Source organism: Leptonychotes weddellii, chromosome 5, assembly GCF_054177405.1.
Source record: "Leptonychotes weddellii isolate Sample4059 chromosome 5, ASM5417740v2, whole genome shotgun sequence".
Classification (NCBI taxonomy): Eukaryota; Metazoa; Chordata; class Mammalia; order Carnivora; family Phocidae; genus Leptonychotes; species Leptonychotes weddellii.
This window is the reverse complement of record NC_138373.1, coordinates 94086426-94105416: the sequence shown is the minus strand read 5'-3', so window position 1 is coordinate 94105416 and position 18991 is coordinate 94086426. Positions and strand designations below refer to the sequence as shown.

The following is an 18991-nucleotide window of genomic DNA, read 5'->3' as shown; positions in this document are numbered from 1 at the left end:
ACTCCAGCAACCCTCAGTTTGTTTCCTGCAATTAAGAATTCCTCATATCAGTGAGATCATATGATACATGTCTTTCTCTGTTTGACTTATTTCACTCAACATAATACCCTCCAGTTCCATCCACGTCGTTGCAAATGGCAAGATCTCATTCAGAAAGGGAGAAAATCTTAAAAGCTGCTAAAGAGGGTGGGAAAAGAAACCATCTTCAAGGCAAGAGCAGTTAGACTGACAGCTTATTTCTCAACAGAATCCAGAAGAGAATTGAATTATATCTTCAATATGCTGAGAGAAAATACACATCAACTTATAATTCAATGCCCAGTGAAAATCTCCTGCAAGAATGAGAGAGTAAAAGGCTCTCAGTTTCTCAGAAATCCTCTAAACCTCAAAAGGGAACAGAAAGAAGTACTTTATTCAAGCAGTTGCAGTAAGGAGAACAGCCACAGGAAGTGTCACTCTGAAAACGAAGGAGATTTTGTAGAGGAAGGAGACCAAAGCTGAGCGCCAGCTGCAAGGTTGGTGGGCGCTGGTCAGGCAGGTGTTGCGATCTTGTAGAAGGTTGCTGTTTTCCTTGCAGTTTGGCTGTCCGAAGGCCATTAAATCCTGTTCTAGGACTTGTTGGCTCAGAAGGGGAAGTTAGAGGGAGTGGGTTAGTTTCTCAGTACCAGAGGACAGGGGAGTTGGTGTGAAGTTCAGAACAGAAAATGTTTACAGCCCTTCACAGCACCTTCTCTTGAACAAGCAGACAGAATCCAGTGCCTACCAACCTTAAAGGATCTGTTGTGTTAGAATGAAAATCCTGAGAATGGGGGTCAATGTTTGGGGTTAAATTTTCCTTTTGCTTCCGTTCTGAGATTGTGTTCTGGAACATTTGTTCTGAAAGTATGTCACTGCTTAGCTGAATGACCCTAGAAACTATGCATTTAATGAGAGGGATTCCTACCAAGAGGAAGAGCAGGTGAGTGAACAACCTTTGGAGGAATATTCAGAGCCAAGACTGGATTTCTGTCAGGAGTATCCAAAAGAAAATAGAGGTTATTTTGGTTGGCTTCACATCAGAAGGGTTCTGAGGGATGTGCATGCAGCAGTCATCTGAACAAGAACCTCCCCACCCCCACCCGGAGGCTAAAAGGTGGAAGAAAATTTGTCTTGGCTCTTTGGCTCCCTTGCAATTGCATATGAATTTTATAATCCGTTTGTCAATTACCCCCCCCCCAAAAAAAAAGCCTGCTGGGACTCTGATTGGCTTTGGGTTGACTCTATAGATCAATTTGGGAAAAACTGATATTTTTAACAATAAACCCATTAATAGGGTATATCCGCATTTATTTAGTTTTATTGTTTTTCTGGAGTATTTTGTAGTTTTTAGGTTATAGATCTTGCACATATTCTGTCACATTCCTAAATATTTCATATTTTTGATGTTCTTGTTAATGGAATTTTTCTTAATTTCTGATGGTTTACTATGTAAAAATACAGTAAGTCTTTATATATTGATCTTGAAAAAAAGCAACACTGCTAAATTCACTTGTTCCAGTAACTGTTGTTGTTGGTTTCATTGGATTTTCTACATACATGACCATGTTATTTGCAAACTGTAAAACTTTTAACAGACAATATAGCTGTATATCTTTATGACCCAGGGAAAGGGAAGGATCTTTTTTTTAAACCAGTCATAGAAAATGAAGACCATACAGGAAATTCTGGATATACCTGACTACTTTCAGAATTCTGATTCGTGAAAAGATAGCTACCTTAAAGAAATTGAAAAAAGAAGCCCCACGTTGATAGAAGATATTTACAATACATATACTGGCAAATGCTTAGTACCCAGAGCTATGCTGCCCACTGATGGAGCCACAAGGCACTGTGGCTTTTGAGCACTTGAAATGTGGCTCCGTCTCAACCGAAATGTACTGTAAGTGTAAAATACACAGCAGGCTTCAGAGACTTAGTACAAAAAAAAACATACAACATCTTCTTAATAATTTTTATATTGGACATGTTGAAATGAAAATATTTTAGATATATTGAGTTAAATAAAATATATTACTAAAATTATTTCACTTGTTTCACTTTTTGAATGTGGCTACTAGAACATTTTTACTTATATATGTGGCTCACTTTATATTTCTGTTGAACAGGCCTGATGTACAGTATATCTAAATGTTTCTGTGAGCCAATTAGAAAAAGAATCCAGTTGGAAAATGCAAAAGAGCAGAGCACTTTATAAACACAGATATTCGAATGGCCAATACACATATAAAAAAGAGGCTCAAGCTCTTGGTTAATCAAGAAAATGCAAATTAGAACTATAATGGAGAGGGGCGCCTGGGCGGCTCAGTCCTTAAGCGTCTGCCTTCGGCTCAGGTCATGATCCCGGGGTCCTGGGATCGAGCCCCGCATCGGGCTCCCTGCTCGGCGGGAAGCCTGCTTCTCCCTCTCCCACTCCCCCTGCTTGTGTTTCCTCTCTCGCTGTGTCTCTCTCTGTCAAATAAGTAAATAAAATCTTTAAAAAAAAAAACAAAAAAACAGAACTACAATGGAGTACCATTTTCATCTACCAAATTAGCAGATGTGAAAAAAATAAAGCTGGCAAGGTTGCAGTGCAGAGTTCTCTCTTACCTACTGATGGTGAGAATCTAGGTGGACCCAACTCCTTTGGCCAGTTTGTGTTGTCGATAAAGTTGGCCGTGCACATAACCTGTGATCCAACATTCCATTTCTCTGTATTTAACAAACTCTCACACACATATACCAGGAGATATGTTAAAAATATGTTCATAGAGCATTACATATAAGTTTTAAAAACTGTAAACAACAATAGAATAAAGTACATTCATACAGGTATATAGCGTAGCACACTGAAAATGAAGTATAGCTAAAGGCTAGCAACATGGATGAATCTCAAAAGCGTAATTTTCAGGAAAGAAGCAAGTCCTGAAAGAAAGCATACAGTATTCCACTATGTCAAATTCAGTATCAGGCATAATCAAGCAATCCATTTTTTAGGAATGCATATATAAATAGCATCACAACAGAGAAAGACAAGGGCATAATTAACACAATTAATGATGGTGATTATGGGACCAAGGGAGGCATGCAATCAGAAAGTGGCCTATAGACAGCTTCTAAAGTCTAATAATAATGTAGTTTTTAAACTGGTTGGTGAGTATACGGGTGGTTATCTTCTTGTTGTAGTTTATAGTGTACCTATTGACAAACTTTAATAAATTAAACAGTCTCTAAAACAACTATGGCATGAACCTAATTTTATTTGCACACGCAAACTAGGTTTTTAAATATGTATGGGGAAGGAACTCAAAAAAGTATACTAAAATAATGTATTTCATGATGATAGAGTACATGCAGATGAGGAGTTGGAATTTGGAAACTTAGGTCGCAGGGCAGTTTTGATTGTCAGCTACTTAAATCAGTGTTCTGTTAATTGTGCTTATCAAAAATATAAACAGCATGTATCACTATCATAACTTGAAAAGTAAAAATTACCAGCAAAAAACTGGGCTTATTCAGGAATAACAGAGAATTGCAATTCGGGACATACAGGCTATGGCAAAACCACAGGCAAATCTAACAGAAGAGAGGAATGTTATTTTAAAGAGGAGGAATTTGGGAGTAGTTGTTTTGAATGAAAGTCCATTGGAGATGGAGGAAGAGCAAGAGTTCAGGGTGACTGATGACAGTTTCTCATTGGCTGACTCGTAGTGGTTGATTTCTTGTTGATTTGATGTGCATCTTTTCCTGTTGGGGCCTGTAATTGATGTTGAATGGTATGGCTCGCCCTTCTAGCCCCTTTACTCCACTTTAGTGAAATTTCCCTTTATTAAACAGGCAAGTTTGAGTATTTTTAGGGAAGTTTCAGATGGTTCCTAATTCTTTTGGACATACAGAAAGCCATAATTCATCTATTTGAATGTACATAAGTCTCCTAGGAGTAGAATATTTTTGCATATGTACTCCAGCAAATATGTGTAATCAAGTATTATTTTTATTTCTATGTAGTTTTTCTTAGGATAGATCCTCGTACTTGGTCCAGATTTCTATGATAGAATTAAGAGTATCATGTGTGTTATCTTAGTACCAGTAAAACTTGTAATGTGATCATTCCCTTCCTCTCTTGATGGATTCATGGCTAACAAATAGCAATTTATCATCCACAAGCTTGGTGCATTTGCCCTTTTTGATTTTTTGACAGTAAGAAAATCTAAGCTAAGTCTCCCAACTATTTCCATTCACCTTGCATCGTGATTTATTCATTTATTCACAGGCCACCTTCTCTTGTCTCTTACCCTTGCTGTTTATTCATTTTCATCCTAAAATTTATAATGTTCCAGAAGATAATGCTTATACATTACTGTATAAAAAGAATAAGTTTATTCATGATTGCATGAAGAGAAAACTTGTTTCAGTAAAGACTAAAGAGGAAGGAAGTATATCAAAGTATAGTAGTATATCAAAATGCTATAAAGAGATTAACAAAAAGACTGTGACTGGGATAAATAAATGAGCTGGGAAGGAAAAAAAAAAATCCTAGGAATCCAGATGATATTTCCTTCTTCTATAGGAAACACATCATATCCACAAGGGAATATTGTAATGTATAGAACTTTACACAAGAAAAAATATTCCTGTCTCTGGTGCCCACGCCTGCAGAATACATGTGTTTTACTAATAGCAACAACAATTACTGTTGTTTTCATAATAATAGCTTTATTACATGCTAAGCATTTTTAAATGAAGATAGTAAGCCTCAGTTAGCTTAAATCACTTACTTACGGTCCTTGATGGAAACTAGCAAGTGGTTGACCAGAACTCAAACCTAGGTCTATTCTCCTGCAAAACTTGTGCTGTTAACCTCTGTACCAAACTGGCCCTTTACCCAGTCCAACTCCTTTTCTTCTGAGACTTTTAACCAGATTAACTCCTGATATCCGAATCAAAGGTTCTCTTTAACATCACTGTTTTACATTACAATTTTATCTTTTTTTTAAAAAAGAAAACATTTACAGAAAATTTGTGGCTATGATTTGATTTATATAAAAATGTTTTGGCTATTACAGGCACCATGCCAAGAACAAAGGCAAATGGGACCCAAAAAAGCTCAAAGTAGGCCATTTACTGAAATCTCAAATTTGATCAGCACTTTCTTCTGGGGAAAATACTCTTTGTACATATTACCAGAGAGAGAGGATTTAGATAAAGTATTTAACCTTTGGCGCCATCCCCCCACTCCACTTAGGATAGAGTACAAAGAATGATCACTCACCAAGGTTGAGCCCAGATTTAATACTCTGTCTGAAGTTTTCCCAGCTCCCAAAATTCCATGACTCTGGGTTTTCTCTGTTGTGATTAGGGCAGCCAGACTGATCTAACCATCCCCAAGGACCGGTCACCTCTGATTTTGTGTTATCTCTGTATATGCCAGTATCTTCCTACAGTGTGCATTTCAGATGCTTCAGGACCCCCTTTCCTTTAAGGGATAGAACTTTGAGGCATATTACCAACTTCAGGGACCCTCTGGGAAAACTTCTACCCAAGGTGAACACAAGGTTTTTTCAACGTACTTTGTAATAAAAGCAGTGTGAAGAAAAATACCACAGATCCCCACTAATCTTCTCTTCTTTGGGTGTGGGGGTTTGTGTGTGTGTTAGGAAAGATGAAAACCTCTCACCTGCTCATTTCTTTTTGGCTGTTCTTCTAATAATTTAATTGACACTGAGCTTGTAGTAAATTACTGTTAAGTGATGGAATGAATGAATATTTAAATTCATCTATTCTAATACTTATTCTCATGCCTAGAATACAACAAACATTTATTTGTTGAAATAATAATTTAATTAAAGGAATGATTACTTGGAGTTAAAAACTTTAAATACCTGCTATAAACTAACAAAATCACAAAAATTCATACGAAGAAGAAAGAACGTATTACACTAATTCATTCTCTCCTTACATAAAATTGCTTTGGAAATAAAGGAATTTCAGAATCACGAGGCAGTATTTTCTTGTTACACTGTCAAGTGGTGAAAATGATTAATGCATGTAACAAATATTTACTGAGCACCAACTGTGTGCTTGTCACTGTGCTAGCCCATGGGAGCAGGGGTGATGGTAGGTGAGGTGGAGGACAGGCTGGGTAAGGCTGGAGCAGGGGGCAGACCTTGCAGGGACCCTCCTGGTGTGAAGCCAGGGCTGGTTTTAGGGTGAGGAGCCTGAAGGTGGGTGTGACACGATTTGCTTTGTTTGCTCCAGTGCCAGGAACACAGGAGAAGGAAGGACAGGGTGGACGTTAAAGGACCTGTTAAACTATGCGTTCACCTTTGCAAATGGCAGAAAACCCAGCTTTGATTTAGAACAATCAAGACACATTTCCGTTTTATAGGTTTGTTTCATTCCTGGGAATCAGTAAAGTGTTTCAGAAGTCCCTATACAAATCAGAAAGTAAAAAAGGCAATTGCCATTAAAATGCTTAATTTATGAAATGATTACGTTTTCACTTTAGCAGTAATTTGCGATAAAATAATGCGAAACTGCCTTACAGTTTATAGTTTTTTCTAATAATGACTCCATCTCCTCATTATTTACAAAATTCTTATGTCAATAACTGATGGCACAGTTTCTTTTTTAAGTAATCTCTGAGACATTCCATGCGCATTTTCATCCTCTAAGCAACTTTCTGGGGAAACTTTTTTTTTTACTTCCTTACCAAGGACTCTATCAGAGAAAGTCATTATGTAGTTCTGTGTTTTAGAGGATGTATTATTTAAAGACTGCTTAACACTGCCATCTTGTTGTATTGGAATGATTGTTCTCCTTGCAATACATTTGTAGTGTTGACATCACTGCCCTCAAATGAGTTATCTAGTTATTGAGATTGTTTTAACTCCTGGCTCATATCAGCATCCTTTCTGTTCTGATTATTGTTTTGTGCATTGGGGCAGAATGGATACCAAGTCAGAAGAGAATATACAAGACACAGAGCTCAAATTTGCCAAGGTGCTACTCATTTTAATTCCTCATGTTCTTTGGGAGGCATTTTATTCTCATTTTGAATAGAGATTGAGTGATTTCACTACTGACATTAAGGAAGAACACTGACTTAGGGGAGATTTCAAGCAGAGTTTTCATATCTTCTTTTTGTATTTATATTCCATAAAAAAAAATAAGGCACCTCAAGAAAGAGGTTTTCATATATACATGAACTGGTAGGATGATTATGTTGAAGGAGAAAGAAACCGAGAAGACTGGGTTTCAAATGCTACCTCTTCTGTGTAATCTTGGGAGAGTCAGCATTTTAAAAAGACTTGTCGCATACACAAAATGAAACTATTAATGCTGTTGTTTTGGATTATTATGGGAATTAAATGAGTTAACGTATATTAAGGTGTTTTGTGTATGGTAAAACTCCATACAAATATTAGTCAACTTCCTCAAGTGAAGATTTACTGCTACTCAGGGACATTTCTGTTGGGAGCACAGCTTTCAGAAAGAAGCCATAGAACTCACACTTGATGGAAGGCAGCTGTAGAATGGATTGAAAAGAATCCAAGATACAAATTATACCATTGTTTGCATCAAGATAGCCAACCGCGAGAAATCAGCTACATTCATTCCCATGCACCTGCAAATTAAAACGCGCGGGGGTACTGTGCAGGAACTCTCGTGGTGGAAAGAAAATGAGCCCAGAGCACTGTTGTGAAGTTCTCACAGCTTGGGATGATACAGACAGATTTCATTATGCTTATGTAAGGAAGTACGTCTGTCTGATATCATCATAGGCAATAACTTTTTAAATTCAGTAGAGATAAATTCTTAAAATTTAAAATTTCAGTGGCAAATATGTCTTCTCTAATACAGCATCGTGGAGAGATTGGTATCAGATGACCAAAGATCAGCTTAAAATTAATAAAAAGTATTTTTATCGTTTTGCTTAAAAAATATGGAACGTTGTTTATGTGTAAAATGTACTACGTTATAGTGGCCTATGAAGCCCTAGGGCAGGAAGGGGAAAGAGAGAGGTACTGTGTCCTTCCTGGAGAAAGGTCCCCAAGACATGCAGGAGAGTAAAAGAAGTCAGGCAGGAGAGCAAAGCCTGAAGGGTGGGAAAACCTCTGGTCTCTGAATTGAATTCGAACTTGAGAGGGATGGTATAATTCACCATCATGAGATCCTTACCAGAGCATCATCACACAAAAGCCAATCCTAACCCTGTCTCATGATAAGTTGTACTATTAATTTCATTTACTAAAGTATCATCTTTGAAAAAATGTTTTTAATTATAAATGGTTATTAAATTATGAAACCAGTAGCAATCAGCAAAATCAACTCTACTGAATTAAGCCTTTTTTCATTTATTTACTCATTTATTTAACAAATAAGTATATACATTGTGCCAGGTATTAGACATCATTTAAGATCTCACAAGTGCCTTTCAATTTAAGTACCACTGATGGGAGCAGTGTGCCTGCAGCACCACCCCATTTAGCAGCATCCCACATTTCTCATGGCTCTGGAGCCCGTGACAAACAAATGAACTTATTATGCTGAGTTTGTTGCTATTACTTCGATTACACTGTTTCCCCACCTTCATCCCATTTGGTTCAGTCTCTCCTTTTTACCCAGTACTTCAGGGATCCTCATATGATTGGCTCATGATGGCAAGAAATAAAAGAAAAGGAGGAAGAGAGCCCAAAGTAGAAAAAAAAATGATGGTTTTCTTGAATGACAAAGAAGCAGATTCTGAATGTGATTCCAAAAGGAATTCCAGAAAATATATGAGCAACAGAGTACAGCATAATTGGAATAGGGTAGCATCTCCCACAGTAACTGTATGGGGAAAAGTTATCTTAATATTTTATACCATATTTTCAATATTTAAAAAAATCTTATTGCAAGAATGGAACTGTATGGCCATTATGATACATTCTTTTGAGGACCTGTGGGATTTTATAGATGCAGAATCAGGATCAGTACTCTTATCTTAGACTTTAGCCATTCTGTTATAACTTTCCATGTTGAGAGGAACAGACACACCAGATTTCCTGGTTAATGGAAGTTTTATGGTGAAGTTACACAGAAAAGTAAGAGAACAAAGTTAGAAAGAAGATCTAGACTACTGTGCATCAGACTGGTGGTGGTCTGCCCTTCGCCTCTCTCTTCTGCACTCCCCCATCACTGTCAACTATATGATCCTTCTTATGGCCTCTGTTTACCCTCTTAGTCTTTCCACTTCTGTATTGCTCTGTCCTGTTCAAATAGGTCATATTCTGACTTCCAGAGAGAGGGAACATAAACCATTCATCAAGTCATTCCCTAGTATAAAGCATCTACCGTGTGCCAAGGCTGTTGGTATCTAACATAGAGCCAGGCAAGCCGTTCGTGGGGCAGAGCGTGACCGCTTGCGTGGGGGGGACTCCCGAGCTGTGAACAGAGGCAGGCGCCGTTAGGCTCCTGAGAACGGAGGCCGTGTGGTGACAGCCGAGTATAAATATGGAAACCGGAGCCTGGAGGCCTTTGGGGCAATATGAAGGAACGGCGTGATGGAGAAGACTTGTAATTCAAAAGCAAGGTTTCCCTTCCTTTCAGTGCCAGTGGAAGCCAGAGAATGACCAATAACTTTAACTCTAATGCTTGCCTTTACTACAGGAAAAAATTTAGAGTGAAACAAAACAATGGGAAAAGAGGCCCAGGACTAGTGGTCTGTGAATTCTTAAAGTTGCTCCCATCTTGTCACAGGGACATTATCACAACTATAAATTCAAAAGTGAAAATCATCATCATCATAATAGATTCCCCCCCCATTTTCCATATTTCCATTTACTCTCCTGTAACCTTGTATCATAGATAATATTTTATAGTTTGATATTCCTGCAATGCCAAGTTCATGGTATTTTCCATGTTTCCAGGTAATCTTTACAAAGTAGACCATGGCCAGGCTTGCTGTTGGTGTAATGATGCAGTAGGAAAAAGAATGATGAAGTATTTTCTTTAAAGTAGGGAATTTTTCTTAGAAACGGGATTGAACTCTGAACGCTAATGTGGACCCTCCTCCCCAAGGCAGAGTACAGGGCTCTTCTGGCATATTTTTTACATTGACCCCAGAACTTCAGGGGACAAGTGTGGGAGGATCCGGAGAGGCAACAGGGAACCACATCCACTTCTATTGATTGTACATTCACTGTACTGTTCGTTTGATACCAAAATGAAAGTAACCTAAGTTAGATCTAAGACTTAAACTTCAAATCTTTGTAGTTTAGCCTAACTTACTTTTAAAAATTTTAATGGCTGCTTTATTTCCTACAGTTGTACCTTAATTCACTTAACTACCCTCCACTGCAGATATCTTTATTATTTCTAATTTTCATCTGTGTTAAGCTTGTGATAAATAAAAGTATAGTGAAATATATCTTTCAGCATATAATGTTTCCATTCAGATTATTTCCTAAGAATAAATTTTAGAAATGAGACATTAGGTCATGAATATTTGGATATGAATATTCTTATGTCCAAATTGCCAGATTTCATTCCAAAAGGAAATTATACCAATTTAAATTCTTACCAGAATTAGAGACTATACCGTATCATTGTATCTGTATGGCTTTAAATATTATTTTCATCTGGTTGCCCACTCATATTCTTTCCATCTATTTCCCATACTCAGGATATATAAGCTAGCCAACATCCTGGTAAATAGTTTAGATACCATGACTTACATATAAATAAAACTTCATTCATTTAAAAAGAGGCTTTAGCTCCAAATATCTAATGCTAATAAAATTTACCCATGTCTATGATTTGTCTCAGTAATTCTAAAGATTTTCTTTTTACCAGAAAATGATAATTAACAAAAGATAATGATTTTTTTCAACTTGCCTTTATGTGACAGTCCTCTGTAGGAAAATTGTAAAACAAAAAAACAGGAAAAATAAAAGGTAGACAATAGAAAATCATCTGAAGCCAAGATCTTCAACCTGGTCTGCATGCTAAAAGCTAGGGAGCCGTACTTTTCTAAAATTATTCAACTGTACATATGTTAGAATTTAAATGCTATACTGGGGCGCCTGGGTGGCTCAGTATGTTGAGCATCCAACTCTTGGTTTAGGCTCAGGTCATGATCTCAGGGTCGTGAGATCGAGCCCTGTGTTGGGCTTCATGCTCAGCAGAGAGTCTGCTTGAGATTCTTTCCCTCTGCCTCTCCCCCTGCTTGCTTACTCGCTCTCACTCTCTAAAATAAATCTTTTTTTAAAAAAATTTAAATGCTATGTTGCCACCCTTGACAAGTTTATTTCATGCTAGATTATCACGTAGGAATTATGCTAGTGAACAGAAATTAAAATGAGAAGTAATGAGTCAAGTTTCTAACAGTAGCTTTTCCTGTTGCTTTGATGGGAATGTTCAAAAGTTGAAATTTCTCATGGCTTTGGTTGCTTATAAATTTACATCATCCTGGCCCTCTGAGTGATTGGCATTATGTTTATTTCTCTTCAGACAAGAGCAAAGGTGTCCTTCCCTGGGGAGATACTCTATCCTTTTCTAGGTACCTCTCTACCACCATGCTCAGACTAACTGTGTAATCAGATCATAAATTCCTATAGATAAAGAACTATTAAAGTTCACCCTTTGGGGTGTCTGTTTTGTTTTGAGGTGATAGCTTAATGATGTTCTTCAAAGAAATCACAGACCTACATCAGGAACTAGAGATGAAATCATGCTTCACTCCCACTTCCCAGTAATGAATTTACGTACAGTAAACTCAGTAGAATGGTAGATGTGGCAGGCAAACCCTAGCAAGCTTTCTTTTCCCTTCTCCAAAACCCTACATCTTTTTGTAAACTCTGGGATGGGGGCAGAGTTCTCTTGGTTTCTCAACAATTAAGATTGGCTAAATAAAATCTGAAGTTTTGCATTTTAAATACAGGTTGTATTTTCTAGCATCCCCCACCTATGAACATGAAGCAGTTCATTTCATCGTGAATAAAGGAGCAATAGAAAAGCATGTGCTGTGTAGGAAGCACAGAACAAATTGCTTATGGTTAATTGGGGCAAGAGCAGTTGTAGCGCTTAGTTCCTTTGGTTGTTTCTCTGGATATCTGATGGAGAGAGAGATCACACACACACAATAGGCAGAATAGCTCTACATCTGAACTGGTGTTAGAGTGGGTGTTGAATAGGCAAGGGAGAACTGTTCCACCTTGGAAGAGAGCTGTTAATTTCTAGAAGCGTTATTAAAGGCAGCACTGTGGGCTCTGCGGCTGGAACAGCGAACTGATCGTTTATGGTCTGCATGGCAGGTGTTCGTCCTATCGCTCGCTCGCTCGCTTGAGTAGTCCTCTGTCTCTGGCAAAGTGAGACCTGTTTTGCCTGCTTGCGTGATTCTGCTGCTCTTTTCTCTGCACAGCTCCTGGTATCGTCGTCCGTTTTCTGGTTTTTGCTCTAGAATGTGGTGAGGTGTCCCGTCAAAGAGCATGGCTTTTTCTAATCCCAGCCCACACACTGATGTGAAAGTATTTTTTGTTTTTTCTCTGGAGCATTATGTTCTTCCACCCGCAGTCACTCAGCCAGGAAAACATGAGGGTATTTTGCAATAACATTTGGAAAATACATTTTTATCTTTTAATTGGGATTTCCAGTGTTTATATTCTAAAGGTCAGGTGATGTCACCGTCTTAGTCATTAGCGGTCTGTGTACTGCTGAGTGTGTAACTCTGCCAAGTCAGAGCCTGTGGCACTTTCCTAAAATCAGCATGAGGATGATGAGGAGTTACTTGCCCTTTTACGCACATAAACGTGCATGGCCAAACAGTGAAAAACTACACCCAGCCAAGCACAGAGCTCACCCTAAAATATGCTGCTTTCCATTGTTCCAGCAAAAGAGATCCTGCAAGTGACTTTGATAATAATGAATGAAAATGGAGAATAGAATTTTTCAGTGAATTTTAGTGATTTGAGTATATGTAAGCATTTCCCTCCCCAGAAACCTGCCTGCTTGTCTTTTTCACTCCTCTCTCTCTCTCGCTCTCTCCCTCTCCCTCCCTGTCCCTTTTCTTATATAATTCAAAAGACTATTTGGTGAGGAATGAAGATGGAAGATTATTGATCAGGGGATTTCTAATGCTGTTTTCTACTCACAGTTCAGTGTGAAGGCTTCATTTATGTCCATAGAGAATACTAGTATGAACTAGAGGTGGAGATTTAAGAAAAGGCAGGTGGAGGATACAAAACTGGCTATTCTTTTGGCATACACTTAAATCACTTTCTTCGTGCCATGCAATTACAACTGTATATAATCTTTGTAACAAGTTTATTAGGGACTTTATATAGATTAGAAAACCAAGGTACAAAGAGGTTGACTAATTTGCCCAAAGTTACACAGCTGGTAAGTAACAGAACCTAGATACAAAACCGTGCAGCCTAACTCTAGATCTTAACCTTTGTGCTGTGCTGCCTCAGATGGGAGTCCAGGACAGTAAAAGAGGGAGGATATATAGATAGGAGATTTCAGAGCACGTACATGATAATGATGTAAGTGAGGAAAATGGAAATCCATTGAGAGAACAGAGTATTTCAGGTAGGTGAGTGGGTGGCGCACGTACATGATAATGATGTAAGTGAGGAAAATGGAAATCCATTGAGAGAACAGAGTATTTCAGGTAGGTGAGTGGGTGGCATCTGTACTCACCTTGAAGGCCGAGCTAGACTGTGACAGTGGAGATCAAGAGTGAGAGTTTGCCTTCAGTTAGAGGAAATGGCATGAGTAGAACATCCCGGGGCTGGGAAGTTGGTTCAAAAAATTAGTAGTATAATTATTTGGAGAAAAGGACTGTATACAGGAGTATAAGATACAAGGTAGGCTGCAGCTAAATTTTGCAGCCCCATTTTATAGGCAGTTGGGATAAGGGGGCTGAAGGTTTTTGAGCAGGGAGGTGGCCAGAGCAGTGCTTTCGAGAGCTCAACTTGGTGGGGCGGTAGTTTGAAGAAAGGAATGCGAGACGCAGGGAAAATCATTAGGAGACTATATTTATTTGCTATTGCTGCTACAGTAATACTGCCACATACTTACTTAAAACAACACACATTAATTATACTCCAGTTTCCGTGCGCCAGCAGTCCAAGCACAGCTTAGCTAGGCCCGCTGCCTAGGGTCTCACGAGGCTACAGAGTGTTCACTTGGGCTGTGGTTGTTTCTGAGGCTCAGCTAAGGAAGATTTTGTTAGCTGAATTCGGTAACTTTTGTACCAAGGACTTCAGTTTCTTGCTGTCAATCAAAGGCTACCCCCAGCTCCTAAAGACTTCTCTCAGTCCCTCCCATGAGCATCCCAACACTGGCATCCCATCACGTACCAGCTTACTTTTTCAAAGCCATCAACGGAGTGAGAGACTTCTGCGGAGCAGCTTACATAATCACATGCGTCCTGTCACTTCAGCCATGTTCTGTTAGAAACAAGTCACAGGTCACTCCCACACTCAAGTAGAGAGGACTAGAGAAGAGGATGAGTATCAGGAAATGGATCACGGAGAGACTACTCCAGAGTCTGCCAAGGAGACAAATGCAGTTGATGAGACAAACTGTCTGAACTGGGGTGGTATTAACGCAAATAGAAAAGGCAGATTCAAGAAACTATGTCTAGGCAATATAATTATGAATTCTTACCCACATCATGTGAAGTTCTTTGCATACATCATCTCATGTAAGCCTCAAAATAACTGTATGAGGTAGGTGCCAGGAAAATCCTTATTTCACAGATGAGGACACAGGCTTTGAAAGTTAAGTACGTAGGTCACAAATATCCCAGCTTCAAATCTGGGTGTCCCAACCTAGATTTGAACATAGGATGTCAGTCCCAGAGCTCATAGTCTTAGCCACTCTTCTTTAATTGGACTTAAAAGTATAGAGGATTTTAAGAAAGATGGGTAAGAAAATATTGAAGATAACTGCAAGAGTTTAACCCATTTCAACTCAGGGAGTGGTGGTGGTATCGAAAACAGAAATGTCACGAGAGGCACTATTACACTAATACTTACTGTGCATACACTACGTGCCGAGCAGTGTGCTAAGCACTCAGTATGCATTACACAGTTAATGTTCCAACAGCCTGTGATAATAGTGGATAATTCAGCAGGTACCTAAATTCCATCAATGGAGCATAAGAAAAAAAGTCAATGCTAGAATAAACTATCAGGGAGCATCCATGTGGAAACTATCAATCTCTAAAATTAGATGAGATGGGTATGAGGGTGATCTAGCAGTGATATGTCACCCCACTGATCGCCACGGTTGATTTGGCTGATTTGGCGGCTAGACATGTGTCTCCTTCCTCACCCTTCCATGTGCATCTCTCCTGTAGCTGTACACTCAAAGAGGATGACCTTCCCAGATATTGTTCTTCCATCAAGGGTATATGAGAAGCTGTGCACCTGTCAGAACCTCCAAACGAGCTCTCAAGTTCAATTTGTAGGAGAATGTAGGGTAGTCAAGATTCCAAGACTCCAGACACATCCCAGTGAGGCACTGCATGTGGCAGTCTTCCTTTCTTTTAAAAATTTAATTAAAATTAGAGGAGATGTTTAAGAGACAAGGGACAGACCCCACAATAGAACCTTAAAACACACCTTTAGAGGTTGAGGGGAGGAAGAGACATTTTAAAAAGCAATGAAGACATATATATCAGAGGGGAGAAGATGAAGATATAACTGTAAAAAGCAAAGGGGAAAGAGAAGAAAAAAGGTCTGTCAGCAATATCAAGCACCAGAAAGTAATCAAAGAACCTCAAAATCAAGGCAAGATAAGTGAATTTGGCGGTTAGAAGGTCTAACTTTTGGGTGAGTAGATTCAGGAAAACAGAGCCTGAGTGAGTCAGAGTCAGCTGGCCTATGGGTGGACAGGGGAGCTGGCCTAGGAAGGAAAGAGTAGGTTGTAAGGAGGAAGAGTTCACCAGTATAAATTTCTCTGTAATTGCAGATGAACTAGTAGTGTAATACGAGAGGGGTTGAACAGTTGAGTAGCAGCAAGCTTGTGTGTCATAAACAGAAAGGAAGGCTCATGTCAGAAAAAACTGAAAATGGCAGAAAGAGACAGACGGCTGATGGAACGTGACCCCAGCAGAGACAGAAGGAGAAGGGGGTACAGGTCCTTAGAAAAGGCAAGAGACATGTTACTAATGGAGGTGTAGGAAAAGAGCTCCGAAAGAAAATGCAGAAAAACAAGAGGTTCAAGAGAGTAAAATTGAGGGTGTTCAAATTGAATGTGCTCCATTTTCTTCTTAAAGAAGGACCCAAGTTCATAGTAGTGAGAAAGAGGGAAAGATTTCAGTACTAGAAGATAGTACATATTTTAATTAATTGATGCAACAGTTGAGCAAAGTTTAGCCCAGTGGTAATTGAAGGCAGTTAAATGGTACTGTGCATGGTTGGAAACTGACATCGTGAGGATGGCAGATAAGCATGGAGGAAGGAAAGATGGATTCTAGAGACCGGCAGAGTATTGGCATGGTCTACACTGAGTGATGAGGTTAAGTGAAAGCTGAGGGGAGTTGAGAATCTAAAGATTGTGATTTGGGTGTGGAGGAAGTGATCAGAAATTAGGAAATAAAATGCTTGTTACCAGAAAAGGAATGCTTGTTATCAGAAAAGGAATGCTGAGACCTTGAAGTAAAATAGTTCCAAATCAAGCAAAATGCCCTCTTGCAATTTCAGAGGCTAAATAAAGAACTATTAAGCCAAAGTATTATATGGGCCGGAAGTAAAAATAAACAGCTGTGGCAGAGGATGTGAGGGGGTAGAGGATATGACTGACCAGGCACTCAACTCAGGAAGACAAGGTGGGGTGTTATGATGATGGAGGTCATAAACAGACCAGCAAGGACAGGGCTTAAATGTTAAGGTTCAAACATCAGAGGTTGATAGAGGCAGAATACTAGTCTAAAAATGACAATGAGGGCAAGAGTGTTTGTGAGGCTGGTTGTGTCTTCATGGGCAATTCCAGTTTCAATTAAGGTAAAGAATTGGAAGTTTAACTTGAGAGTCAATCTAAGACCAGAGGAGACTTTGCTTGACAATAGAACTAGGAGGCAAAGTCACTAAGGAGTGACTGAGACAGAAGCAAGGACACACGGCAGGAAGGGAAAGTGTTAGTTGGGATCAGATATAAGCACTGTTCCCTCCCCACATCTATGCCATCACCTGTTTACAAGGGACCCTTCTAATCCTTAAGGTATTATCCCCATTTTACAGATGAAAAAAAAAAAATCTGGTTTGGGAACTTCAATCTTGTCCTGACTGCAAATTCTAAGGTCTTTCTACCACGACAGACTCTCGGCAGTCTTAAAGTGTTACTATAGCTTTCGAGGACTAACTGGAAATCATGTCTGACTTATATGAAGTGGGTATAAAACACAATGTGGTTGTTTTATTGAGATATAATTAACCTATAACATTGTATTAGTTTCAGGTGGACAACATGATTTGGCATTAAACGTCCATCATCATACATTATTTACAAATGTTTCTTGTCATGAAACCTTTTAAGACCTACTCTCTTAGCAACTTTCAAACATGCAATGCAGTATTATTAACTGTAGTGGCCATGCAGTTCAATACCTTCCATGACTTATTTTTTAACTGGAAGTTGGTACCTTTTGACCCATTTCAATTCTCCAAACTCCGTTCCCCAGCAACCACAAATCTGTTCTCTGTATCTAAGACCATAGCTCAGTATTTTTGTTTAGATTGCACATACAAGATCATATGGTATTATTCCACGTAGCATAATGCCCTCAAGGTCCATCCATATTGTTAAAAATGGCAAAAATCCCTTTTTTTAAGGCTGAATAATATTTGTATGTGTGTGTGTGTGTGTATGTACACACATTTTCTTTATCCATTCGTCCATCAGTGGACACTCAGGTTACTTTCATGTCCTATTGTAAATAATGCTGCAGTGAACATGCAGGTGGATATATCTTTTGAGTTAGTGTTTTCGTTTTCTTCAGATAAATACCCAGAAGTTGGATTGCCAAATCTTATGGTAATTTTGTTTTTAATTTTTTGAGGAACCTCCATCCTGTTTTCCATAGTGGCTGCACCAATATACATTCTCATCAATAGTGCACAAGGGTTCCTCATTCTCTACATCCCCACCAACACTTGTTATTCATCTTTTTGATGGTAGCCATTCTAACAGGTGGGAGGTGATATTTCATTGTGCTTTTGATTTGTATTTCCCTGATGATTAATGATGTTGAACACCTTTTCGTGTACCTGTCATCTATATGTCTCCTTTAGGAGAATGTCCATTTAGATCCTCTGACCATTTATTTTATTTATTTTTAGTGAGAGAGAGTGGGGAGGGGACAGGGACAGGGAGAAAGAATCTCACTGAGCGCGGAGCCTGACTTGCATGGCTCAATCTCAGGACCCTGAGATCATGACCTGAGCCGAAACCAAGAATCAGACGCTCAATCAGGTGCATCCCCCCTGACCATTGTTTAATTGGATTGTTTTTTTGCTGTTGAGTTGTACACACAGTATATTTCTTTGTTTTTCTCTTGAGTTATATTCAGATCTAAGATGTTCTATGTGAGCTTTACAGCGAATACTGTATATTTAAATCTTAATTTTTTTTCAAGAAAAACATCTTGGACCCTTTTCCTTAACGATATTAAGGAACTTTCAGATATTTCCAAGATAAGCACATTGAATTTCTGCAACTATACCCTAAAACATTAATACTTATATTGCATTATTTTTCAGATGTGAGAATGAAACCAAATTTAAAACAGAAGAAGTATTTTGGGCTTACAATTTCTGCCCTACGCCATACTCCTGGACTGCACTTCTGGGCCTTATTTTATATCTTGTTTTCTTCGCACCTGGTAAACAAAGGCTTTGTGTTGTGTTTAATTTAAAGTGTCTCTTTTTAGAGGACAAACTACTCTTTTTCAAATTCCTTATAAACTATTTTACTGAAATTTTTA

General features: G+C 38.7%; 1 protein-coding gene across 1 annotated transcript in view; it reads left to right on the top strand.

Annotated features, from left to right (window-relative positions):
- SLC2A13 (solute carrier family 2 member 13) overlaps positions 1 to 18991 on the top strand; it is a 180946-nt gene that overhangs the window by 150525 nt on the left and 11430 nt on the right. The window contains exon 5 of the mRNA XM_081818951.1: positions 18768 to 18889. Within this exon, the coding sequence (XP_081675077.1) occupies positions 18768 to 18889 (122 nt within the window). The remainder of the gene's footprint in view (positions 1 to 18767; positions 18890 to 18991) is intronic.